At 39.6% G+C, this 26,962-nt stretch overlaps 1 protein-coding gene across 10 annotated transcripts in view; it reads left to right on the forward strand.

The window, feature by feature from the left end:
* Positions 1-26,962, forward strand: part of DPF3 (double PHD fingers 3) — a 186,463-nt gene that overhangs the window by 105,869 nt on the left and 53,632 nt on the right. For 4 of the 10 annotated variants that reach the window (XR_009280056.1, XM_058860146.1, XM_058860237.1 and 1 more), the window contains 2 exons: positions 7,988-8,125; positions 19,897-20,025. Coding sequence is in view for 6 of the 10 variants with exons in the window: in XM_058860146.1 (XP_058716129.1) it covers positions 7,988-8,125; positions 19,897-20,025 (267 nt within the window). In the remaining 4 variants the exon portion in view is untranslated. Of the gene's footprint in view, positions 1-7,987; positions 8,126-8,588; positions 8,838-19,896; positions 20,026-22,689; positions 22,848-22,875; positions 24,288-26,962 lie in introns of those variants that run through there. The other 6 variants (XR_009280075.1, XR_009280071.1, XR_009280081.1 and 3 more) reach the window with 4 other exon arrangements.

A 26,962-nucleotide genomic window follows, 5' to 3' on the forward strand; every position in this document is an offset into this window, starting at 1 on the left:
CTTTTTGTCTGATCTTGCACTGCTTTTGGATTTTACCAAGAACCCACAACATGCACAGTTGTGATTTGCACAGAATAGATTAAACATTGAAGATATCAAAGCAGGCAGCAGAAATCCAGCCTGAAGTCAAGACTCTCATACATCGTATTGATGGAATTTTCCCTTGTCTTACATTTTGGAGCATAAATTTCATCTTTGGTTTTGGAAATATAAACTTTCCTATTTCATTTGGCTGATGCTTTTCACTTTTAGGAAACTTACAGTTATAGGTGAGTCATAAGGAGTTTTGGACTCCAGACTTTGCACAGTGACTTTTCCTTTTCCATTGTAGACACTTGAGAAAAGGGCTATATGACAACAGAACTCTTTTACCTGAGTTTAGAGCAGAAGGGAAGAACTGTCCCAGTTGTAATGTCATCATCCTGAAGTATATCCTGCCCTTGTTAAATTTCTATACAAACATGACATACACTTAATTATGAATAATTGGCTTATTATCCTGCTTGGGTGGATTTCTTGGGTTAATTTTTTTCTTTGAAATTATTTGATGAATATTTTTATAGATAAAACTCAATCTAATTGTGGTAGGTTAGAAATCGGTTTGCAGTACTCCTTGTGCAGATGTTTTGGGCAGATAGGTTTGTTTTAAATGGAAACTTACAGGTAAAACACAGTGTATGTATTTCCTGTTTAGGAAAGCATTATTCCTTCAACCACATTATTGGTATAAATAATTAGCTTAATGGGCCAACAGTTTGCTTTTTATGCAGTTTATTTAATTTGCCTCCAGGTTGCTTTTTCTGCAAGTATTCTGATATTTGAGTTTTGAAAATGACCATAGAGAAGAATGCATAAACACAGTTAAACCAAATTAATTTTCTTATAAAACTGCATGGGCACAAAAAATTATTTATAGTCAAAAACTACTTTGCTATTTTATCATATTTACACATTCATATTTATGGGAAACAAGAATTTATCAATAGATGTTATCAGTTATAAAAAGGTTTTTGGAAAAAAACTAGGCTGTGTGTCAGTAAGATGATGCAAGAGTGATGCCCAGCTGGCACAGCCCCTTGTGTTGGAAAATAAAAATGCTATCTCTGAAAAGACCTGCCTTTTTCTGTAGAGGCATTCAGACATACACCAGTATTAAGCTTGGTCCCAACATGAAAACTGACTGGAAATGTGTAATTTCTATGTGGTAAAGGTTTTCAAAGCTCAAAATATTTTGTCCTCCTGCATTTTTAGGAAGAGGTGGCTGGGTGTCTGCTTTGTGGAATGAAATATTCTGAAATACTTAATCTGGTTTTATTGAGAATATACTGTAGTAGAAGTTCAGAATAAAATGTTTGACCGAAGCATCAATAAAATTACTAGGATAATCATGAAATGCATTGTTTCATCACATCACCAAGTAGAAAACTAGGTGGTCAGATTTTCAACCAGTTGCACTGGATAGTGCTGTGCCTTGAGTTCCCTTGGAATAGGTTCATTAACAACAGTGGCAGGAAAGCCTGGTGGGAGATAGGAGACTGCAAATGGTAATGTAGCCAAATGGCCCAGCAGCTGTATGAGAGCAGTCCCAAATGTACCTTGAGCACCTGGCTAGGAGAAGCAGCAGGTGCCTTAAAGAAGAGTGGAAAGCAGGGCTTGAAAAGCAAGGCAAAGCCAAGCCTCTGATGTCAAGCAAGTAGGAGGTAAACTACTTCATGATTAACAGAACATGTGATTTTTAAAGGAGGTACAGAGTGAATGAATGAATGAATGAATGAATGAATGAATGAATACCTACATGTTTCATGAAAACTGATGTTATGTCACTGTCAAATATTCAGCTGGGGAACCATTTTTTCTACTGAGCAGTCTTCTTAAAAAGCCTTCTACTATTTTAATAGTGTTTATTATATATTACTTACTATTTTTTAAAAAGAACAACCCTCTCTGAAGTTTTATCTAGAAACTTCTATTCTGGTTTAAAAGTTGCAATCAGTTGTTGCGCTTGAGTTCCATGGCTCCAAAGTCTACTTCCTTTATCCAGAGAAGTTAGTCTTTGCTGAATCTCTCCAAGTTACTAACTTTCCTGCTGCCCCTCCTCACTTATATGCTTTCATCAAGTTCCCATGGAGACATGGGACTATGTACATAATTCCACCGTGGTTTTCTGTTTTACTCTACCTATGGAAGATTTCCCTTGACCACCTCTAAAACCCTTTTACCCATATGTCCTCATCTCCTTTTAGTTGTATTCCCATATAAACTATTTTAGCATAGCAACTTATAGTTGTATCACATCCTTTTTTTGTAGAACTGTACATTTTTTTGTAGAACTGAGACTGAACTGTACATTCAGATCCATTCCTTGTGCAAAATGAGCATTGACTGAAACCTTCCTAGAATCTCTGATGGATCAGTGACTAATGCAACATTTTATGTACCCAGAGACACTGACCTTGCAGTATTTTGTAGAAGCTGATTCTTTCATCAAGAACTTAATTTTAAGGTTTCTCTAGTTACTTAACCTACATTTTCTCTGCTGAAGCCCAAGACTAGCAGTCCTTGCACTGTTCCTAAGGGATAACAATGTCTTCTATGTCTGTAACTGGGACTTCTTTCAGCTGTATTTTCTTCAGGTCGTTTACTAAGCTTATTTCACTTGGAAAAACTCCAAAAGGCTTTTTTAAAGTACAAGTAACTAGAACAAAGTTAAATGTGCTGTTCTGAGGACAGAAGCATTTTTGAAGATGAGTGGTTGATAGATTTACACATATGTACAATTACTTTTAGAAACTGGATTTATGCAACTTGCTCTGTTATGTATCCACAAGAGGCACAGGGATGGCTGACCTAGCAGGTTATTTAGTAATCACCGCCTGGTATTATCCTTTCCAGTGAATTCCTAAGTAGATAAGGAGTAAGATCTAGAATAAGATGCTTGTTCAGATGAACTTGACAAACAACTCTCACACCATAGCTGCTATTCTTGGCATCCATTGACTACATTATTGGTAGAAAAGACAAGATTAGATAGGTAAGGACATTTAAATTTATATATTTTTTTAAATACAGAATAACAGACATGGAATAGAGCACATGGTAAGAGGGGAACAGAGTTGACTCTGGCAGTTGAACATTTTCTACTCATGTAGGATAGTTGTTTTCACCTTTGCTCTGGCTAGCAACCCATTTATTGAAATGTCCACAGCTGTATTGTTGAGCTGTGCATGTTTTGCACTGGGTTCAAAGTTACTGTGATTTTAATACAGCAGGTAGATTCTGGGACTTGTCCTCTGGGGGCACTGAAACAAGGACTATTGACCTCCCTATTCTACCTGCAGAAAACTCCCTATGGAATGGGTTACTAAATATCTGCTCTCATACAACAGGTGTATAGTGTGAAGTACCGATCAAAGAGAGATTAATGTAATGTCTTTCTATCAGTGGAGGTAAAAAATGAGATCTCTAGATGTGCCAGAATCTGTATACAAGTGTAACAGAGGAGACTATATTACCAAATCAGTGCAAAACAAGGACAGGTTTGTTGGTTGGTTTTTTTTTGAGTGGAGTGAATGGTAGGACAGGAAGACAACTTTGAGGAATGACTGCCTGCCAAAAGTTAACTCAAAATTTAGTATTTGACACAGCACAGCGAGAAGAAAGAACAGGAGGCAACAGAGAAAAGCAAAGCAGAAAAAGACAATGAGGAGGCCAAAATTCAGTGACCAAAAAAAAAAAATCAGCATGTATTCCTTCAGTTTCCTGTTTCCACTAAAAACATGGATTGTTTCCTTCTGTCTCATACTGGTGACAGATTGTGCAAAATGTATGTGGAGAGCTGGCTGAAACATGGCTCACAGGCTGCCAAGGACCAAATGTGTAACTATTTCAAAATGACAGCAACACAGCCATTAGATATTTGATGAGGAAGTCTTTTAAGTCATACATTTCAAATCCCTCTTTTAACAGGAAAGTATTTTAAATTAATTTTACTCATTGAGAAGTAAAAGCAGAGTGAGAATTTGCTTATCCAAAGAATTGCAAGGTGCTACAGCCCAGTACTTAGAAGAGAGCTCTCTTTTATGAAACACTCAATGCTTGCAATTATACTGTTTTCCTCCCTGTAATGCAGTTCTGTAACATATTCATATCAGTCTTCAAATTTGAAGGAAAGTAAGGTTCATCATAGGAGACTGTCTGGTGGTCTCATAAAAAAATCTCTCCCTCTTCCACATTTGTGACATTTGGTCTGCACTGCTGTATTACTGCTTACTTACCCAGCTTGTTCCTAAGGCAGCATTCACATCAGGTCACAGCAAAAATATATCCTTTGAATGCAGGAGGAATTGGAGTGGCTTACGTTCTACAAACTCCCACTGTTTTTATTGAACTTGGCTACCTAATTAAAGATCAAGTCCACTTCCCAGTGCTGAGATTCAGGATGAAATCTACCACATGCAAGGATGATGAGCCTATCCAGCAAGGAAAATTGAAGATAAAAAGTCAAAGCTGCTGAAAGGAAGGCCACTGGACAAAATTTATGAAAGGCACACTCTCACTTGCTATGTGTGAGCTGCATAGTGTTAAAAAGTAATCAACAGCATGCATTTCAGACTGGGAGAACCAGTTCTCACTATGCTTTTGTCAGCTCTAAGAATGAGAAAGATGTGGTGTAAGCACTGGTGGGGATGCTGGATTCAAGTCCTGCTAATGAAAAAAGATCACTGTGTGGGCAACTCAGCCCCTCTGTGGTTCTCTTTTTTCAGAACTGAAATGAGGATAGTATTTCCCACTCAGGAATGTGGAGGAAGATTAATTAATGTTTGAAAAGCCAGTCTGCAGTGGGAAGAGTTATATAAGAACTAAGTGTTTATTAATGATCACCCTTTTATAGAAACTACTTCTTAGCACAGTGATATGGTAGATTAATAAAATGTGCTCTTACCTGGAAAATAAGAGATTAGGGTGAATTCAGGAAGATTCAATCTATTGGAGAAACCATGAAGTTCTGACTAAGCTTTCATTCTAGCAAAGTCTCACGGAAGCCAATGGTTCTTTTTCCTGACTAATATCATGACCCTTTCCTCCCTGCAAAAGTCTAATTTGTTTGAGGAACATGAAATCTCTCCAGCTTCAATTCATGGCATTGCTTCAGACTCTTCATGACACAAAGTGAATTTGAAGAATGGAAAAATCTAGACACCAAGAATGAAGGCTGCTGGAACTGCAAATATTTGGTCCTACAAATGATCTGGTAGGACAATGTAAACCAAACTCATCTGCCACATTTCTGATTATAAAGCCCTCCAAATCAATTTCTCACAAGGCATATCTGAGACTACTGTCACCCTTGAAGGCCATCTGGAAGTCCTCACAATGGAAAGGACTCAGCTGCAGAATTACTACTACCTCAGTTTATATTGATACTTGCTTTTTCCTGATGAGCTGATACTGTTTTGCTGAAGAAGGACGAGTCTGGAAACCCATCTGACTTCCTATGTCATCCTTAACTCCATAGCTAAAATCCCTGCAGGATCCTGTAAGGAATGGAGTAAACACTACAGTTTTGGGACTTGCTGCAGGGAATGCAAGTTTCCTTTTGTGCATTGATCACCTGATAGTGTTCTGGAAATAATTTGACAGAAGTCTTTGAACAGTATTGGTAATTCATAGCAGTAGAATTATTTTTTTAACGTTCTTCTTCAAATGCATAAAAGTAAGTGAGATAGAGTAGGATACTTCACGAGCCAATCCAGCTTATCTAGCAGATGGTCAATCTGCTAGAAATGTAAATCTCTTTCTCCATTCTAAGAAATGCTGCAACATTTATGTAATTAGAGGAGGTTACCATTCTGAAACAATTTAAGCAGTGGGCTCTCTTTGGGTTGATGTTTACTTAAGTGTTATGCTTTTCCACTATTCAAAACATGGGGGAAATCACACAGAACTGCAGATATCTTGTTGCTTTGACTTCTGTTCAGCATCTGTTCCACTGCTTGTCCTTTGCCCTGCAGGACCACAGAGAAGGACAAGTAGTTTTCCTCTCCAGAATGCACTGGAAGAAAACAAGGATGGTACTAGAAGAAGGGAAACTGATGTTTTGTGGAGAGGATGCATCTAACAACAGTCTAGCTCTTCAAAATGTCTGGCAATGGAGTTAGGTTTACATAGGAAAAATGAAGGCAGATGCTCCAAAGAATGGTTGTGCATATCTATATGAGTGTTTTATTTCTCTCAATATTCCCTTTTCCCTCCTGCATGAGGTCTCATTTCTAAATCAAGGCCATGCAAAGACTTAAAAAATCTGTGACTGAGGACAAGACATACTGCACTTCAAAGAAACTTCTGTCTTGTTATGATGACTCTGTGATCATCACCTTGCACAATGAAGAAAAGTTGGATAAATGTATCTAATATTCCAGATCACTCATACGTATCATGAGCTTGTTTTGCATGTTTCTAATAAAGAAAAGCATTTTCCTTGAGGGAGTTTTTAAATCGGTTAGAAGAGATTAAGAATGAAATATATTATTGTAATAGGCTTTTATTTAAAATTTTCTGTAATCTGTTCCAAAAGGTGGAACATCAGTTGGTGTTTTCTGAGTAGAAGCAGAAAGGTATAAAATTTTAAGTTTTATTTATATATAAATGAATAAATGGGATGAGAGGATTTGTCACAGTTTTTTGTTGTTGTTGTTTATGTTTTCTAAATTTTTTTTAAAAAGTTTATCTGTGGAGTCTTTGACATTCCCAGACTCAAGTGTCTGGAGAATGGGAAGTAAGTATCTATCTATGTTGCAGGATACATATTGGAGCCGACTTAAGTTTTTAGGAGTGGACGGACATTTAGCCCTTGGAGATCCTTTTCAGGGGGTTATAAAAACAGGATTTTGTTCTCCCTTCTGGCACCATTTCCTTTGGCCTTCTAAGCTATGCAGGACAGACTGCTGGACATGACATTTATTCCTGTGTGAAATCCTTGAGGTTAATCAAGGTAATAAAGTGCCTGAAAATGTCTCTGGGATTAAAAACTTGCAAGAAGAGCACTAAACTTTTTGTCTTTGTTTTCTAATCTTTTAAACTGGCAATATTTGTATTTGGTAGACAGAATAGCTGTATAAAAGAAAATGAACATTCAGAGAATGCTTTGAAAATGAAAAGTGATAAATTTTTGAGATGATAATGTGAATTTAAAACTTTATAGAAAATCAATTTATATGTAATGAATCTTATAATGTTGCCTGCTATTGCTGTAAGCTCCCTGTGAAAATGTAGACCTTTCATCACCCTGGATTGCTTGATTCTGTCCTTAATATCTGTTGACTTAATCCTAAAATAAATGAAAGTTCAGAAGCAGGATACTCTGTCACACATTATATTGTTTATTGGGATGCCGAATATGAAGTTTACCTGGGCAAATAAGTATTGATACCACGTGTTTTTTAGCAAGAAACTGTGGATGATTTTCATCTCCTTGTCTTAATTGGGAATCTGTGAATAAAGCTATTTATTAACCTTTTAGAGAAAGTCTTTAAAAAAAAATCCCAGCTGTTTCCTTTTTTCAGAGATCAGTAATGAAGAAAATAATATCCTTTCTTCTCAGTCTTGTTCCCATTGCTGTGCTTTGTGCAGCATCGCCACTGGAACCGGCATTTCATTTAATTTTATGTGCAGTCTTGTTAGTAATCTTAGCAGAGAGGATTAGGGCTCTGTGATCTGCAGGGACTGAATGTGCATTTGCCTAGGCCTGTGGGAAGGACTGCTGGCAGCATGGTGGGAAGAAAGCTTGTTTGGGGACCTGCAGCTGCAGGGCTGCCTTCTGTCACCTTTCACCAGTGCCCACTGGAAGAGTTTTGGGCAGGCGCATGGACTGCGTGGTGCCATTCTCAGGGGAAAAGGGAGCATTATTGGAGAGGATGCTGCTGTGGTTGTAGATCACACTGATGTTTCTATTCTCTCTTCCCCTCCCTCATATCTCCTTTCTATCCAGTCTGTGGCAAGCGTTACAAGAACAGGCCTGGGCTGAGCTACCACTATGCTCACACCCACCTTGCCAGCGAAGAGGGTGATGAAGCCCGCGAGCAGGAGACCCGCTCTTCCCCTGTCCACCGAAATGAGAACCACAAACGTGAGTAGGATTTTCCCTTTGCCTTTGAGATCTTTTCAGGGGTGTTGCCTCCACCCTGTCTTTGCCTTGGGGAGGCTTGTGTTATTGCCTGGCTCAATTGTGAGTGATTGGGACCTGGATGCTTGGAGCTAATCAGCCACAGCTCACACGGGTGCTGGCTCAGCTAGTCAGAAATTCATTTCAAACCCAGCATTATCTCTGCAGCAAGTCACTTTTCCATTACTGCTCCTGTGGGGAGGAGGTGGCAAGGAGAGGGGGGAAAAGAAGAGATGCCCAACCTGCCCATCATCAAGCAGCCTCCCAGTGGCTCTTAGTAAGGATGTCAAAGAAATACACATCCAGTAGTTTCAGGGGGCTGCCTTTATTTTGCCTTTAAATAAGAGATATTTATCAATGTCTCAGTATTTCAGTATGAAAATAACAGCACCTTTCTCCCTTACACCTTCACCTGCTGCACAAACAGTTTACCCTCAACTTTGCCAAAAGCTGCTTCTTAGTTACAGTTTGACAAAAGCTATGAAAACAACTGATCTGCAAGGAGGAGAACTGGAACATGAAGGGAAAATGTGCCTCAATTTCCCACACTGGTACAGCGCTGAAAGAAATCTAAGTGGTCCAAATTTTTATGTGATGAATCACATATGCTCAATGTGAGCATAAGGTCCATCACCCTATTTGACTGTCTCTTCTATGCTCCTTAGGCACAGAACAAGAAATTAAGGAGACTTAATTGTCTACTTGAGACTTGTTCTATTACTGATTTTTGCAAGTCCCTAATCCCCTGTTTCTCAGTTTTTCCAGAGTGCAGTACTGTGTGATGGTTGCTGTGACCTTGGGATTTGTGTAGATAGCTCTGTTCACTTTCAACAAGTTCTTTTGGATCAGCATGTGATATGTGTTATTTTAGTTCAAAGTGATAAAGCAATAAAATTCTTATTGGGAAAAATATGCAGAAAAACACTTTCTAATACCTTAAGAACTGCAAGAAATATGGAAGTAGGAAAACATTTTCTTTCTAAGCAGTATAATTGATAATTGTCCCCAGGGAGGTGTGGGAGGGGGTTTCCTTCCTCCCAAGCATCTGCTACTAGCCACTGTCTGAGCTTGAAGGACTGTTCAGTGTGATCCCATTTGGCAAGCTTTATGTTCCTGTCACTTTTATGCTCTACCTTTTAGTTATTCACATGTTTTGTAGATTCACAGCAAGAGTAATTTTGACTTCTCCAGCTGTTGATAAACTTGAGCTGTCAATGCACTAAGACTGACTACTTAGGCAGGCAGGGGAATGTCACTGTTCAGCCAGTAGCTTTTGTTTACTTAGCATTTTCATCAGCTTTGGGGGTTTTTTGGTTGGTTGGTTGTTTTTTTTTCCTGAGTCTGCAGTAGCCAGTAATAGTTGCATACCTAAGAGGAATATTGCAAATCTATATTGAATTAATATTGATAATGGTCTTGTAATAGATGCCCAAAGAAAGAAGGGTAGTGTCCTATGCTCTGAATTCAGCTTGACATAGATGCCAAGGGATTTCAGTCTCTGGTGCTTAGGAAATGATGGAAGTTATCAATAAGAGCTAGAAAACCTACGGTAAGGTTAGGAGCAGCTGACTTTGGCCCATGATAAAAAAAGTGTGTTCTACACTATGGGAAATAGTAGCATGAGAGCTGCTTGGGCTTGTTTTCCCCCAGAGCACGTGGCAAAGGGAAGCTGCTGATGTGCAGATCCACAAGCAGGCAGAAATTTAGAACCTTTGGGGTAAACCTCTCTGATGCCCAGACTCCTGAGTGGAAAGAGTAACCAGCCAGGAGCCAGTGAGGTATGGGCAACAGCCATGCAAATGTGCAGATCAGCCTTGGGGAAAGTCCCAGATGCTGGAAGGTAACTGTCCCAAATGGTTAAGCTGTCACAGTGGCTGTTTGTTCCTTTTTTGCCTGTTTGTATGTTTACAGCCTTGAGCTCAGATCTTACATCTTTGCTCTTCCACTTGGCGATATTTAATTTATGCTGCCATTTATCTTCCATGTGAATGCTAATTGTCCACATTGCTAATGTGCAGTCATTAAATGGTCCCTTTGTACAGGGGGATGGTGGGGAGCCAGAGCATCAGATCCTTCCTCTCCCCTTAGAACTGCTAGGCATGTGTTATGAATTAGATTTGACAGGTCTGCAGCATTGTAGGTCCTGAGCTTCAAGAGTCCTCTCTGCATGGGGGGTGGGGTAGGTGGGAGGGAGGGAAGGCAGAGGCATGTTAATCCAAACAGCTAATCCACAACCCACTGAACAGGAGGATCAGAGATATGATGCAGAGTAGGATCTGGTTATTTGCTGAGCAGTGTGTCAGAGATATGAGCAGCCTGATTTAGAAAAGGGAAGGCAAATCAAACCAGCCGTTTGGAATTTGTTGTGCCGTGGGAGGTGAGCACTAGGTCAGTAAAGTTCAGGCGGGCAGCTGCAGCATGAACTTCCTTCCTTTGTAGCCACATCTCCTCTACAGCTTCCGCTCCTGGCAGAACCTGCAGTAACAGCAGCCCTGGTGATACAGGAGGGAGCATGGCTTCTGCAGGATTCAACTATTGATGCCCTAACCGATCAAGACCTGAAAGCCTCCTGTCTTTCTGCATATTCAGTCCCCTCTATTTCATGCACATACCAATCTGAGTAGGTCAGAAAATTATCCTGAGATTGGAAAAGAGATGTAGATAGGAGGAACCTACCTAAAACACAGAACCATTGAGTAGTTGTGCATCAAAAACTGGGACTGTCACCTCCTTAGCACATCTCACTGTCCTTGACTGTGTAGAAGGTTTGTCTGTTTACATCTCTTTACATCTCTCTCTCCTTCTGTCCTTCTTTCTTACATATAGATTACCTGTTGCAACATGAAAGATAGTTCAACAGTCAACAGCCGAGCCTGTGTTCTGTTTGAGCTTTAGTGGCTTGTTTGTATGCTTTATCTAGCCCTTTGACACAAATAAATAGCCCTTCCTCAGTGTCTAGTCTTGCCTCTGCCTATACATAAATTTATTTCTCACCTACTCTCTTTTTTTTCACCTGAGTATTGAACTGTGAAAAGGAAATTATAGAAAACCCTTTAAAAAGTCAACTTCCCCTTTCCTCAACTCCACTGAAAAAATAAATGATCTGACACCATTTTCAGACTTTTTCTCTGCTGGCTTTTCCTCTACATGTTGGCACCGAGACCGTGAGATTTGTGAGCCCAGGGTGCATCCAAGCCTGCCACAAAACACCTGCTGTTTTATTCCATCTCTCTCCATGGGTACAGGCCAGCTCTGGGGGCAGCTGGTGCTCACTAATTTTGAGACACTTCTGATATAGGAATTACATTAGACTTCTATTTATTGAAATGTTTCTGTGAATGAGTGTCCTAGTATAAAATGCTCTTTCTTAATTCCTGGAAGAATAGGATAGTGTATCTACATGGAGAAAAACTTCCTCTCCTTTAAAGGAGAAGAGTTTTCAGTGGCATTTTGCTGTGGGAAATGTTGATTGCAGGTGGCTGTGCAGAAACAGCAACTGAACAGGATCTTATCCGCACAAGCACTTTGGCCAATGACAATCCTAAATGACATACATTGTGCTGAGTGCAGGTTGATCTATAGTGCAGTACATGTAGTTTAGGAGGATGCATTCCTGTGCCCTCCTGCCCCTCTCCTAGCTTAAGCATCTGCCCTGCAAAACAACCTGGGTACATTATCTCATGGCATCAGCCTGTTGTGCCCCGTTCCATCACAGATTTTATTACGTGGATAAATCTCTACTGGAGAGACCAGCCAAAGTTGTTTGTGTACTCTAAGCATAATTGGATACCCAGTCTCCAGAGATAAAAAATTAATGTGCTAACCTCAGTGTGCCTGGAAGCTGTCCTCCAGCTCCCCCACACAGTCATCTTTGAAACATTTTTATTTCCATCCAGGCAGGGGGCTGGCCATGAATAAATGACGAGAGTCAGCCCCTCAGTTGGAGATCAGCTGTTTGTTCCTCTCCACAAGCAGTATCAATTTGAAAAGCTACATCAGGCCTACTTTTTCCCTGCCTCAGTGCTGATCCTTGCTGGGACCATGGTGGGAGCTACTTCTGAATGCAAGGATGCATCAATGCTCACCTTGCAACAAGATACCCTGCAGCAGGTGCTTTTCAGTGAAAATATGTACCTTACTTTGAGTTGAGTTCTTAGTTGTTAAATCTGTTTGGGTTTTTTCTCTTTTCAGAGTTTGTTTTCATAAGGAAAAACACTCAAAATGCTAGCAGAAACAGTAGTGATTGGAGAGTTTGGATTGTATAAAGATTTCCCTTAAATCCTGTTTGCAGCTGTAAATTCCTGAGATTTTTGTGTGTGTATTTTGCGATGCTGAGTTAAAAAATAGATAGTTGTTTAGAGTTATGGCATAGTAGAAAATCCCAAACTCGTCTTCTGTGTAGAGGGAGAGCTAATCTGCAACTCAATTTTTCTTTCTTTTGATTGGAGTAATGGGGTGGTTGTTTTGTTAATTTGGTATTTCTTTTCTATACTGCCTGGACAGCGTCTAAAATGTTGCTCATGATGTGTAACTATCATTGAAGAGAAGCACTGAGTGCTTCTCAGTAGCTTATGGGAAAATATTTCCAGTCTGACTGATTGGTTTTTGAAGAATGTGTTGCTTCAGCAGCACATCAACTCTTGATTTAGGATTGTTTCATTTATGTATTTACATTTTTTTTTCTTTTTCTGCTATCTTCCTGATTTTTGTGCCATTTTTTTTTCCTACTCCTTAGAATTTGAACCAAGTAAAATCTAAATGCTTTGACTGAATTTGAACTGAATAGGTGTTCTCTGCCTTCTCACACTCCTCCAGTGAATATTTTCCAGATAAAAGCCTACAAGATGTTGCAGGGACCCAATTCATGGCACTGGCCATTCTCCCCTGAATACTGAGGGATGCTGCCAGATGGGGTTGTATATTGGGCTCTACAATCCCTTCTAGAGGTGGGATATATTCCCTTAGGCAATGGGAATGATGTGTTTCAGTGGCCAGGTGCCAAGTCTCTAGAGAGGTACCCCTTGAAGTCAGGAATTCTTTATGTTAAGATGTCAGACTCTTTTTTCTGTCTTCCTACTCTGTGTCTCCTACTGTTTATCATCATAAAAGCACTAGACAGTTACAATGTTTTACTCCTAGCAGTGGGCTTTTGGCTGATGCTTTAGGTGTTCCTGCAGAAGAGTCTATAAGGTCAGTGCACAGAAATTCTATGAAATGCTGCCTTAAGGTGGAGGAACACTGATTCCCTAAATCTATTGAATCCAATCAGTTGATGCTGTATTTTCCTAGCTGTACCTTCCAGATACCTAGCCCACCTTCCAGCTCTTTCATTAGCTGTTTAACTTAAGGGCCACACTGATTCCTGTAAAAGAGATGATCAAATGATCTTCCTTTCCCCACATTTAGAGGCTTCCTCTGACTTTTACAGATGTACCTCCTTCTCCTAGCCCTTCTTGTAGTGCTCCTTGGCTGCGCTTCTCTTTGAGCAGGGGCTGTAGGAAAGGCAAACCTTTCAGCTAAAAGCTGTGCAAAAGCAACAGCTTCTTCTATCTCCACACTACCAGCTAACTCAAAAAAGTAGATAAAATCCAGTTTCTACAGAGACCTGGCAATACTTTGGGTGGGTGGTTTGCAGCACCTCTCAGTAGCATATCCTGCTTCTCCGGCTGCCAGCAAAGGGCATGCCCATCCCGTGCGGGGGAGTGCAGCATGGGGCTAGTGGAGGCCATGGGGCTGTGCAGGCTGATTAGCAAGACTCTGGGAACAGAACACCAGCCGTTTCCCAGCGTTACACCCAAGTTCCAAGTGTGTTTGGTAGAAAACAGCACTGCATTGACACATGTGTCGCCTCCAGCCTGCTGCAGGGCCCTGTATCAAGCATCCCAACACTTCCCGGTTTTGGGCCAGCCAACATGCTTATCTCTGGTGCTAACAACAGAGTAAGTGACTGGCCATTTCCTCTCATTCAGTTTGATTTACACTTCTTCCTGGAAACCTGCAATGAAAAACCCATGCATTTAATTCAGGGTGAGGAGTCCCCAAGAATGGCCGTGCACATCCCTGCCTGCCTGTGTATGTGTGAGTGCACTTCAGCTGTGCGCAGCCTGTTCCTCACCACTCCAGCTGTGTTCTTTTATTATTCCTTCCCAGGGCAGGGTCTAGCCTTGAGCACAGAAGCAGCTCCCCAGTCCATTTTCTGCCCCATCACTGTTCACTGCACCCAGCAATGACGGGGACAGAAGGGGGTGCATGCCCGGCCAGTGATCTCCCTCCTCTTCCATCAAAGAAAGCCACAGAACGGGCACTGATTTTCTTTTGCCTTCTCCTTAAAGCCACGTTTTCATTTAATCATCACAGTGTAATTTCTCTCGTGAGCCTGCCGCCCCTGCACAGAGCCATTCCGAGCAGCAAGCGGAGGGGCCGCGCTGCGATTCCTCGCACTGGAGAGCCGAGGCAGGCAGGTGGCAAGGCCAGGCTGCCAGCCGGGCCCACGGTCACCATGGAGACGGGCCAGGCCTGCCAGGCAGAAGCGCTGGCAGCCAGGGGAGCCAGGACGGGCACATGGACACATAGGCTGGGATTATCTGTCACCGAGGCCTCCAAGGGGCTTGACGACCTCAGGCACAGGCTCTTGGCTGGCGTTCTCCTGCTCAGGCAGCCAGATATTGGATTTGCCTTTTGCCAGGGAGAAAAAGGGAGGAGCTGGAAAGGAAAACTGGCCCCATCTCAGACAAAGAGTCTTGTAAATTAAACAAAAAACCCCAACAAACAAAACCCCAACAAAAAAATCAAATCCACCCCTTTTCCTCCATCGTGAAGCGCACTGGCTTGACGCAGGCCTACATGCAGGGTCCTGCGGTCTCTACTGTGCTCTGAAGATCCTTGTTAAAAACAGAGTAAATGGCCTGATTCAAAGCCTTTTGAATTGAATTGAAAACCTCCAGTGGGCTTTATTGGTTTTGGACCAAACCCAGAAGAAACAGGTAAGAGCTGGACAAAGTGTGCTAGGAAAAATCCCTTTGTGAATGCGTATATCTCTGATGGTAGCCAATTCACTGTAATCATTGAAATAAATGATGCACAGCTCCACACCCAGCAGCAAGGCATGCACTCCATGCATTCTCCATCCCCTTCCCAGTAATGTGGATATGACAAAAAACAGGGATAAAATGCTGCCAAACCTAGATGCATATCTTAAATTATGGTTCAGTAATGTGCTGTATTACCTACAGGCTGAAGAAGTATGTGTGACATACATACTTCTTATTTTTTTTACCCTGGAACAGAAAACCAGTTTTTCTTTTAAGCACTGGTTCCACCTCCCAAGTTTTTGAAGACTGTGATCCAAATCATCAAAATAATTTCACTTAGAAATCAGAAAAATGGATAGATACAAGGTTCTATTTGTTTGGGGGTTTGTCTGTATATATTTAAGGGTCACATTTTGAAGAAAAACTATTTAAAATATCTTTTCTGTTTAAAAAACAGAGACAACGATTCCTGCTTCTGAACTTGCCTTCCATCCAAGATATTTTCTGCAGCCCTGAGAAACAGAAAACTTCTAATCTCTAAAAATTAGGGATTTTTATTGAGTCATGTGGCTCCGGGAGATGATATAGAAAATAAAATTCCTTATTTCTTGATGTTTCATTATAAGCACCTTGCTTTTATTATTAAACTGAAACTACGTGGAAGATAACTTACAGGGTTTTTGGTTTCTTGGGAGGGATGAAGGGAAACTAGAATTCTGTTTAGTGCCTGCCTTCAAAATCAGGAATGTACCGAAGTTATTTTATATATTTAACTCAGTCAACTTGCTTAGTTTTCAGATTTTGTCTACAGAACAAGGTTACTGCGTGATATACTACATAATTTATGTAATTTACTGAACTTACTTTGCAAAAAGACTACTGTGAATGATGATACCATATTTTAAGAAGTTCTTTATTCTGCTCAGCTTGTTATAGCTTGAAATTAACTTGATTAGGCTAAGAAGAAAAAAAAAAGTTTCAGAATAAGTGCATACCAAATTTATTTGGAAATACTGACTTTATTTTCACTCTGCATCCTGTCTTCATGTGAATCACCTTTCAGGTTCAGGGAAGCTATTATTTGAACTGTGCACATCTTTCCACATCTCTCCTTAATTAATTTTTAAAGTATTTAAAAAAAAATTGTATACTCAATTTTGGGGGAGATGTTGATGAATCCTGAAAACAACCTTAAGCTGAAATGGCAAGAGGCACTGATTTAAATGTACGTCCTATGAGCAAACTCTAGCTCAGGCAATATTCAAAACTCCTCAGAGCTTTTGATCTGTTGTTGCAGTTTGTAATGTAAAAGAAAATCAGAAGAGTTTTGAGTAAGATAGGACAAGGCCATGGCTGGTTTTCAAGCCTTTGCTTTAAAACAGTTTCTAATTATGGGTGAGTTGTTTTTTTTTTACTGAATCCTTAGAGGGAGTCACCATGATCTAATGAGTCAACTCTCTGCTAGGGAGTTAGTTCTTGCCAGCTGAGCTGTTTGGCTTAAACTTGCACCTTCTACTTGTGAATTACTTTATGCAAAAAGTGAATACCTAGTTAATTACTATGTCTCAGATGAAAAGCAGCAACATAACTCCCTAGGAAATTAATTGTTTTTTCTTATGAATCCATTCCCATAGTTACTTTTGTAAGTAGTTTTATTGATTTAGGGGTGAGATTAGGGTCGGGCTTTTCCTGCACGATACCCTATTCATGAAGATTGCACATTAAATATTGCCATTTTTCCTTTGTTTCCTAATTCCTTCATCATTTGTTAATGACAGTAAAATAGAACTAGAAACTCTGAGGATATATGTAAAAAAAAGTTCCTTTGAAAGTAAGAACGCTGCTTACTGTCATCTGAGAATCTCTTTATTCTCAAACCTTCTGTGATTTAGCCTGTGACTTAATTCACTATATGGTTCTGATGAAGCAAATAAGCTTAACTCATGTTTGGTTCTAGTTTTTGCACCTGTTAGAGCAAAAAAAAAAAACCAAACCAAAACATTGAAGAGAATAACATTGCCTGGCTTGTTTGTCTCTAGATACATATTCTTTAAGATATCATTGATGTAACTTCAGGAATTTCTCCTCTGTCTGTGACTTTTCAGGCCTGATATCTCTATCACACTCTACTGAGCCAGGTTAGTAAGTGAGCACACAGACATTCACACTAAAAATTAAATAAATTGGAAGAAAACAAGGATGGAAAGAAAGGGGAAAAATGGAAAAGAAAGGAAAGAGAAGAAAGAAGAAGAGAAGAGTGATCAAACCCTATGTTTATTCCCCTGACAATGGTCTGGGAGAATCCCTTTATCACACTCAACAAATACCCTCCACCTCTCCCACACACTGCAGATGAATTGATCAGTGTATACATTTTTGAGTTCCCCTGATGCATTTCTAGTTTGACAGTCAGTAGATCTTATGGTCGTAATCCATGCTGAAAAAATTTAAGTCAGTATATGGAGAGTGTTAAATACACCATTATGAGCACTGTTGGAAGTGGAGCTCTTTCCTAAGTCTGCTGGCTGGCACCCTGACTGCTTGTTTTTATTTGTGGCCTCACCACAGAATTTTTGCGTGTTTGAGAATAAGCCAGTTTACCACTCTGCCTCCAAGTCTTTCAGCTTTAAAATGCAATGCAACCTCACCATGAGACTTAATTAGGGTCCAGAACACTTTGGTTAGATTCAATGGCAAGAGAGGCTTTTGACCTCACTGAGGGTTAGTAATATGATCTTAATATCTGTAAGGCACTTTAAGACACTTGGATAAAAGGTAAAATAATGTAATAAAGAACAACAACAAAAGAAGTCACTGAATTCTGAGTTTGCTGAGTTTGCATTGCACGTGGCCTGTCTGTAGATGCAGAATAATATAAAGAGGTAATTGCTTAACTTTGTCAAAAAGGGGCTGGAGTGGGAAATATAAATGCTAGGGAGGTCTGCTTTTTATACACAAAATATGTACCAGCAGCAACTTTATGATTATTTTGTTACAGCTCTTAAAATGAGCTGGTGTGCTAGACTTCCACCTGGTTCCTGTTCTTTTTTTTGCTTATCTTGCATGAATGTATTAAATACCTTCTTGGAACAGACAAAATGCTAATCTAACACTGGGAGCTTCTCTCTTTTTTGGAGAGAGTTGGAGATCTGTCAACCAGGATCATTTCAGAGCAATGAATCCATTGTTTAGTAAATACTGTTTAGTAAATACTGTCAGGATCTCCATGACCATGGAGGAAGACAGTGATGTATTTGCAGTCTTATGGGTTTTAATTTTCTTCTAAGTTTTACTTTACCTGAAATCTTTCAGTTACCAATCTCTACAAGTTCAGCTGATCAACATCTGTAAATAAATTAATAACTAGATGCACCCAAACCAGAAAAGCAGAGTGAACTTGGAGGAAATTTTAATTTTAAGTGTATGTCTTGGACTGCTACCAGAAGCCCTTTAGAATGTCATTGTTCTTTGGGGGAAATTTGAATGTGGACAAAAAGACCATTAATAAAGGCTGTCAAAACATCTGCTAAAAATCTGCAAGTTACAAAATATGCATTAAAAAGATAATTAAATAGAGATGATACAGATTAAAGTTCTTCATTTTGTCTTTTGTAAAATTCTTCGGGCAGTAGGCCTAGGCCAGGTATATCTACTGGTATATAACTGCATTTTTTTATGTTCAAAGAGAAGAAACAAAGACCAACCATTACCTCCACTCCCTTCCCCAGCTCATAATTAGAGTGTACATGAAGATGTTTTCCCTCTCTGGAGAGCAGAGGAGGTAAATGGCAGTTGTGAGCAAGAAAAGGACGTTTCTGTTCTGCTCAACTAAGAGGAATTAAGAAGACCTCTACCCTTCTCTTCTTCCTAAGGGATCTGCCTCCTCCTCTGCTTAAGATCAGTGTGTGTCTGCTCCTTTCCAAGTATCCCTAGCTGGAAAATAATAATATAATCTTGCTCATTTTTTCTTCACTGAAAAATTTTTAACTGCTGGTTGAGATATCTGCCCCAGGCTCACTCTACACCTGTGCTGGGTGCTGGGGTAGTGTTGAACCCTTCCTGCTCATCCCAAGGGACATGACTGCTGCAGGGGACTGAAGTCTTGGGTGAAACATCCCCAAAAGGCTTTACCTGTGAATATTCAGGAGCTTTTGGACCAACCTTCTGACCAAGGACACCCTGCTACTTAGAGATTTTTTTCCCCTAAAAAGCTACTTGAAATAGAACCAGTAAGGGAAACTTATCCCTTACATCTTCCCACTGTTTTTTGAGTTTTGGAGACTGTCTTTTTCCCTTTATGAATTTGTATTTTGTGGGATTATGATGATGATTGCTGCCTGAAAAAACAAGTTTGGCTTACTGACAACATAGGTCTTATCCTGTGTTAGGGACTGTCTCTATACCTGTATGTGTTACAAGTCCCTGAATTGTAGAGGCATATCTGGAAGCATGTCCTTGAGAGGGAGCAGCCTGGCTGGGATTAGAAAGGAAATAGTGAAGGCCAGTTCAGGCAAACCCTGGGTATACTTAAAATGGAGGTGGCTTATGCAGTTTACTTTTTTTTCTGATTGGCAATGTTTTGGGAAGACTGTGGCCTGCAAACTCACTGAGCTAAGTGAAGCAAGAAAAAGACATATCAAGGATAAGGGGAAAATGTGCAAGTGAATGCTCTTTTAGTAAATCTGATTTCTAACCCAACTACAGCCCAGAAAGGACCAGATGGGGTCATCATTCCCAATAACTACTGTGACTTCTGCCTCGGAGGCTCCAATATGAACAAAAAAAGTGGCCGGCCTGAGGAACTTGTATCGTGCTCAGACTGTGGGCGCTCTGGTAGGTGACTCCTTCTCGCATCTTTCTTGTACAAAGGCATTTGTGTGATTTGGTTTTTGCACCTTCTGAAGATTTTGAAGAAAGGCAGCATATTTGGAAAGGGATAGAGGATGGAATCTTACCTCTGCTCTGTGTTTGTGGGAAAGGACGACTGAAAAATTTTATTTTATAAACCCCATTGTTGGATTCACATATTTAAGCTAATGGGGTCTTATGAAATAATGAGGTTTTAATATATTTATTGGCTTTTGGGAACACTGGTACATGTACTAGTTGTTCTTCACATGGAAGGAGAAAATCTTATGACAATTTTACAGAATGGTCTCTGTCTTCAAATGCTGCAATTACAACTATAAATTACTTACAAGATTTATGAAAGTTGCATGACAAGCATTCCCATTGATTACACATTTCATGCATTTCTTCATCCAAAAAAGAAAGAGGGAGAAAATTACAGGGTAGGTATGGGGCTAGCTGTCAAGAATTATCCTCTTACAAGATGACTATCATTAGTTTTGTTTAAAGAGGTTTTTATTTCTCCCTTTTCTTCCCTTCTCTCTTTTTAAATGTAGGCAATTGTGTCTTTCCCATTCTGAGTTGTCTTTATTTCTGGGCTGTTGTTTTCTTCCTTCCTTTTTTTTTTTTTTTTCCTTTCTCTTTTTTTTTAAAAAAAATTTATACCAGCTGAACAATTATTTATAGCTCACGTAGGAGGCAGTGGTGGTGGTAGAGGGAATTGGGAGACCTTTAACAACTACATATTCCAGCATTGGTCCAAGTTTCCACTTGTGATATTTTTGTATAGTGGTGATACTAGTGGTAATAAGATGGTCATATAGAAATCTGAAAACCAAAGAGGCCTTGAAATTCAGTATGAATGCTGCTCCTTCTGTACTGTAGTCACTGAAAGATGTCTGTTGCTTCATGGCTGAAATGTGATGTGGAATATTCTCATACCAAGGAAATAGCCTTTTTATGCTTCTGCTGAAATTCATAGTAAGCTTATTACCACCTTCAATGGGAGAACAATTAGATTCTCACTGAAATTGCCTTCTGCAGTTGTTGTGACCTCTGAAGATATTCTGAAATGATACTGGTCACCAGAGGATCAATGGCAACTCTTCTGGTTTTCTCCAGGGGCATCCTTATGAATGCTGTGCAGTCAGAAACATGGACCTTTTAGTGTACACGTGTTTGCTTCTAATAACTGAAGGGGGAAGTCCATGGGGTCTGTGGTGCCATCTTGGAAGATCATTTCCCTTCGCCTTGGCTGTTATATTTCCATATAACTAATTTCAGCATTTTCCTGATATGGCACAGTGAGATGGATCCATATTTTATTGCTACTTAAAACATTGCTATGGTGTTTGTATCAGAATGCAACACAAATACGTTAATTCCCTTGATTCCTTAGTGTGACAGAACAAGTAGATCAGCCTGTAGCCTAAATTGTGCAAAATCAGTTCCATTAAATGCTATCCTTCTACAAATTCTGACCCGCTTGGGTCATTCATAGGGTCTGCAAGGCTGTGACTGATGTGTGATGAAAGTGATTAAGGTATAACCACACATTAATCTCTAAACTAAAACAATGAAACCTCTTTGGTGTCTGCCATCTTTCTCTTTTATAAAAATGGAGAACATTTTCATTACACTGAAAGAGAGGTCATGGAAATTATATTGCTTCTTCTGTTCACAAAGTCAGTAAAATCACATTTCTACAATATGGTTTATCTGCCAATTATTTTGTTATATCCATTTTCTTTTTTGTGAACAGGATTTACTTCTTTCTGTCTCAAGCAATGCAGTGTACTTGTTATGTGGCTGATTCCTGTAGCTGCAGCAGGGACCCCACAGTTGGTTGCTTAATGCCATGCTACTGGTTGTGAATGAAAAAAACAGCTGTTCCCTAAAATCTCACACTTCAGTTTTGCTGGGGCACAAGAGATATCTTTTTCTCTACCTTCCCTAAAGAGGGAATTTGAAGGTCGTACTATTAATCACATAAAAAATTTGACTGAGAGAAAACAAACCTCAATTTCACAGATTTCAGTATTTGACTTCTCTTTTTAGGAGTCCTCTTATGGTTGTTGCCGTTATTGATACTCTGTGTGGAGAATTTCCTGTTCTATCTTGAAAGCTGGATTAACTCACACAAATTTGAACTTCTCAGTGTTTCCCAAGATGGGTTGCTCCTCATCTCAGTTGTTTTAGTTGTTGAACTGTATATATTAGTTTTGGGACTTTTTTTTATTTTTGAAGGACATGGCATGAAATTTGTATTGAAGTATTGGTTAGGTTACTTTCACTTAGTCTTCAAAATGTATTTCATTTTGTCTACAGAGGAGGTTCTTTAGGATCAGGTGAAGAATGGGGATAAAAAGTAGTCCTGAGGTGGATGAGGTATCTAGTGGCTTACATTTCTATAGCAGAAAATTTGTGACTGTTGATGCCGTTGTGCTTAGCCTAACAGTGTATCATTACTTACATGGTCTAAAAATATATGAAAATTGATCTAAGTAATCACGAGGAAATATTTTACTGTCTTTTGAAGAGAGGAAAACATGATTAACCCTTTCGCTGCTGTAGCTATGGGCACCTGTGGTGTTTGTAGATTTTTTCTTGGAAAGAGAAACTGATCCTTTGTTATTTTTCTTACTGCAGTTCTACCTATGCCGTGTTGTTGGGGTGCGCGGGCACATACAAGCACACATCTATGAGCTTGATAGTCTGACTTGTTTAATGATAATGAAAATGATAAAAAAAATGATGATGATGATGATGATGATGATGATGATGATGATGCCTGTTGCTTAACCCATGTGCTGATATATTCATCATACATGTCAGCTCATTTGGGAAGAGAAGGCAGGAGGGACGAAGCAGCGCCAGCACGCACTACGGAGGACTTGTTCGGTTCCACGTCAGAAAGCGACACCTCGACCTTTCATGGCTTTGACGAGGACGATGCAGAAGAGCCTCTCTTGAGCCGAGGAGGTGGCTGTGGTGGCAGGTCTCCCTCTGCAGACAAAAAGGGCGGCTGCTAAAATAACTAAAAAGACACAGAAACTCTGAGCTGTCCTTTTCACTACTAAGATTATTATTACCTTTTTTTTTTTTTTTTGATTTTAGGTCCTCTTGGGTTTTTGGTTCGTTGGTTTTTTTTTTTCCTCCTCCCCCCGCCTTTTTTTTTTTTGTTATTTTTGTTATGTTTTCCCTGTGGGGTGTACACTGAAAGCACAAACATTTAAAGCTCTTGACAACTACTTTGAAGAGACAGAAGGTTTCTGATTTTCCTGGGTTTTTTTCTTTTTTTTTAAATTTTAATTTGGTTTTATCCCACCTCCCCTCCTCTTCTTTCTCTTTGGAAACATAAAAAGTGGATTTAATATTTTTTTTAATAGTGAGCAGAGTTGATTTTCTTGTCTTTTAATATATATATCAGCAAACCACAAAAATACAGATGGGTTGGAGAACAGACAACAAACCCAAATAGTTTTTTTTAATTATTATTATTATTTATATATTCTATGTATTATTAGAAAAACTACTTTTTAAATAAAAAAATAGAAAAAAAACAACAAAAAAAGCAATGGATGTCTACTTGATAATAGAACTGTTTCTAGAGAACCACTGTGGGCGGACTCTATCAAGGGACAAGGAAACCCTTGATGTGATGGCTTCTGCATTTTGAGATTTTGCACTTGCTGTAGCATGTGAAGTCTGGCTCTTCTCATACATCTGCTATGCTACAGCCTGAAAATACAAGCAGCACCATTGAAGACCATGGCCTTGGGGAACACATTTCCATCTCCTTTGGACACCTTTACACTCAATAGTTCTCCTCCTCCCTGCACCCTTTCATGTCTTCCCCACGTGTTCTACTTTTTTTTTTCTTTTCCTTCACCTTTCACTTGATGGAGAGCAATTTCCAAGCATAGGGATGGAATATGAATGGCAAGTCATAGACATCACAGACGAAACAAAAGGAGGAGCAGAATCCTGGAAGAAATTACATGGAAAAATACCTCACCTATACTTTTCTTTCCATTTTTAAATTTCAATTCACAGCATTTTTTCCCGTGTTACCCTGTTTTTTCTCTCTGTAGTGTCTCACAAGACACTTTATTTGCTTTTTAATAGCTTCTTTTGAAATAAACCAAAGCAATACTAATTAAAGTTCCAAGGGCAATGGAGAAGAGAGTGACTCCCTTCCCAGCGACTTTCCCAGAAAGGAGGAAACATACAGCAGGATTTGAAAGGTATGTCCGAGCTGAAATGTCTTTCACTCAGTTGTGAAATTTCTTGCTCTGGCTTTTCAGCAGACCTCTGACTGAGCTTTGTTGTAGCAGCAAGTCCCAGGAATTATATTGTATTTTAATTACGTGCCACATTCATGCCCCTGGCAAAGCTAATGGAAGTTTTGTGAGAGCAGGATCCAGACTTGTGTACAGTCAGAAGTGATGCAAAAGGAGTCAGTGTGTAGCTATATTCTGCTGTCCTAGTGCAGGCAAAAATCTCCCAGGGGCAGGGGAAAGGTTAAGTTCTAAAGATCTCTTTTTACTGATGTAAATAATGCAAACAGGGTGAGATCATGACCTGATTTAGAGCAAAGGCAGAAGAGACACTGCTCTGGACAGTGCCTAATCCTTAAACTGGGTGTGTGTTATTGATACCAGAGTAAAAGTCTTAACCTTGCAATAAAGAATTTGGATATGTACAATGAAAGAAGCCAGGCCAAAAGGACTCCATTTTTCCTGCTTCTTTGCTAGGGTAGCCTGTCTGTGAGAGCAATTTCAACTCCCTCCCCTACCTTCCAGCCTTGTAGAAAAAAGAGAAATAATTCAGCCTCTTGATTTTTTTATTGTTCTCTTTAGACATGGAATGAGCAGTGGCCAAATTCTGCTTCTAAGTATACAGGCACAGATCCAGAATATAAGCTAACTGATGTCTAGATTACATTAATAATCTGCCTTCAGGATGCTGTTAGAAAGCATTACAAATACCTCTGAATGTGTATACCAAAGAACAATGCATGCCAGAGCCATGCACACTTGCCAGGAGAAAGCCTTCTTTAAGCTTTCCCCATTTTGATAATTCTTTTCTGTTGCTATTGTGTTTCTCCTGATTTATTATAATCCATCAAGTGTCAAATCAATTATATTTTGACATGCCGTCAATGAGAAGTATACTTTAACTGATAAAAACATTAATTTCTTCCACAACCAATCCTTTCTTTCTTCTGAAATAGTGCAAGATAGATAATGTTTTACTACTCTATCTAGTAAAGCTCATTCCTTGCAGCACCTGAATTAGGTAGCTGAAACCTAGCCAAGTACATCTTTCTGAAGAATTTCCATCACTGTATAAACTGCAGAACAGGCATACTGTAAATGGAGTTTTTCAAAGTGGAGTCCTTAACATTGTCTTTTGTGAACCATGCCTAACGCATTCTGGGCTCTTCTGGAACACAAACAATAATCAGATGCCCATAATTCATTAAATCTTGACTTAGTTTCACAAATGCAGTTACTATAACAATGCATACAGTCTTAATCCTTTCGCAACCAAACCACCCATCTTTGTGACAACTGGGTAGCACAGTACCCTCAGAAAGAAGCCACAACAGCTCACAAAGTGCATAAAAATTGCCAGCTGGCATTTATTGCAGATAGCATAGAAAATATGCTCACAGTTTTTTATGTCATTAATGTGTATATGGATGCTCACCCATTCAATGTAGTCCTGAGAGATCAAGTAAGGTAAAATTAATTCACTTTTATGGACTGAGAGTAGTTCTTGGATTCCTCAAGATGCTTTATGAGATTGAGATAAGCAACATGAGTTTAGTCCAGCAGGCTGAGAAGTGTGGTACTGACCATAGGAAGGCATTGATCACAGCAAGGAAATTAGGATGTAGAGCTGGAAGCTAAAAGAGTACTTGTTTAAGCTAGGTTGTAATGCAATGTTAATGGTGAATATTGCATGGAGTGATGATATGGAAATGAAATATTCGCAGGATATGTAGTCCTGGAGTGAAGGCTGGGAACAGGGATAGAAGGTTGGTAGCTCCTAAGTTGAAGGAAGATGAAAGCAAAGGGGTTGCTACACAAGACCCTCTCATGAGGGGAAGATGATGTTAACGAGGCAGAAAATATAGAAGAGAAGGTTGCTTATGTGCAATTAAGAAAGAAAAAAAAAAAGGGATTTTGACACTAGCATAACCAGTTCAGAAATGAGAGAACTGCACAATATCAATTGTATCTTAAAGAGCATGTAAGGTCCCAAACCAAACTAGGGAGGCATAAAAGAAGTTTACAATGTGGATTCTGTATTGTAACTAAAAATTTATATTTGAAATCAGAAAGAAATGTGATGCTCTTTATTCCCCAGTGATTTCAGCAGTTCAGTGAAACTTTCTCTTCTTCATAAATTCTTCAAAGGTGTAGCCCTTCAACTAATCACAATCCTGGCTATTGCAGTTCTCCTCCAAAGATGTCCTTATTACAGAAAGGTTGGCACAAGGCTGTCCAAAGATTCTCCTGAAACACATGCTCCCAACAGACCGCATACCAAAATAGAGACAACCCCAATGTGAAATGTTAATAAAGGGATGTTTCATTTCAGGCCCTTAATGCAGACTTTTCTGTGTTTAATCATATAAGCTATCTCCTCAGGCACCTTTCCACTGCTCCATATTAAAGGATCATAGAAAACATATAGTTTCCGGAATCTTCCTCTGCTAACTCTGATTCATAGACGGGAGCAGGAGAATAAAGGAAGTGGCATGCTGCTTAAGCAGCTGATAAGGGAGAAGAAAGGCTACATGGAGTGGGCACTGAGCCTATTCCCTTTTGAGACATTTAATTAGTTGAAATTTTAGTAGGGACAGACCTCAGCTCTGTCACGAAAACAGTATAAATTTCAAGCATGATAA

This window comes from Poecile atricapillus, chromosome 1 (genome assembly GCF_030490865.1).
Source record: "Poecile atricapillus isolate bPoeAtr1 chromosome 1, bPoeAtr1.hap1, whole genome shotgun sequence".
Lineage (NCBI taxonomy): Eukaryota > Metazoa > Chordata > Aves > Passeriformes > Paridae > Poecile > Poecile atricapillus.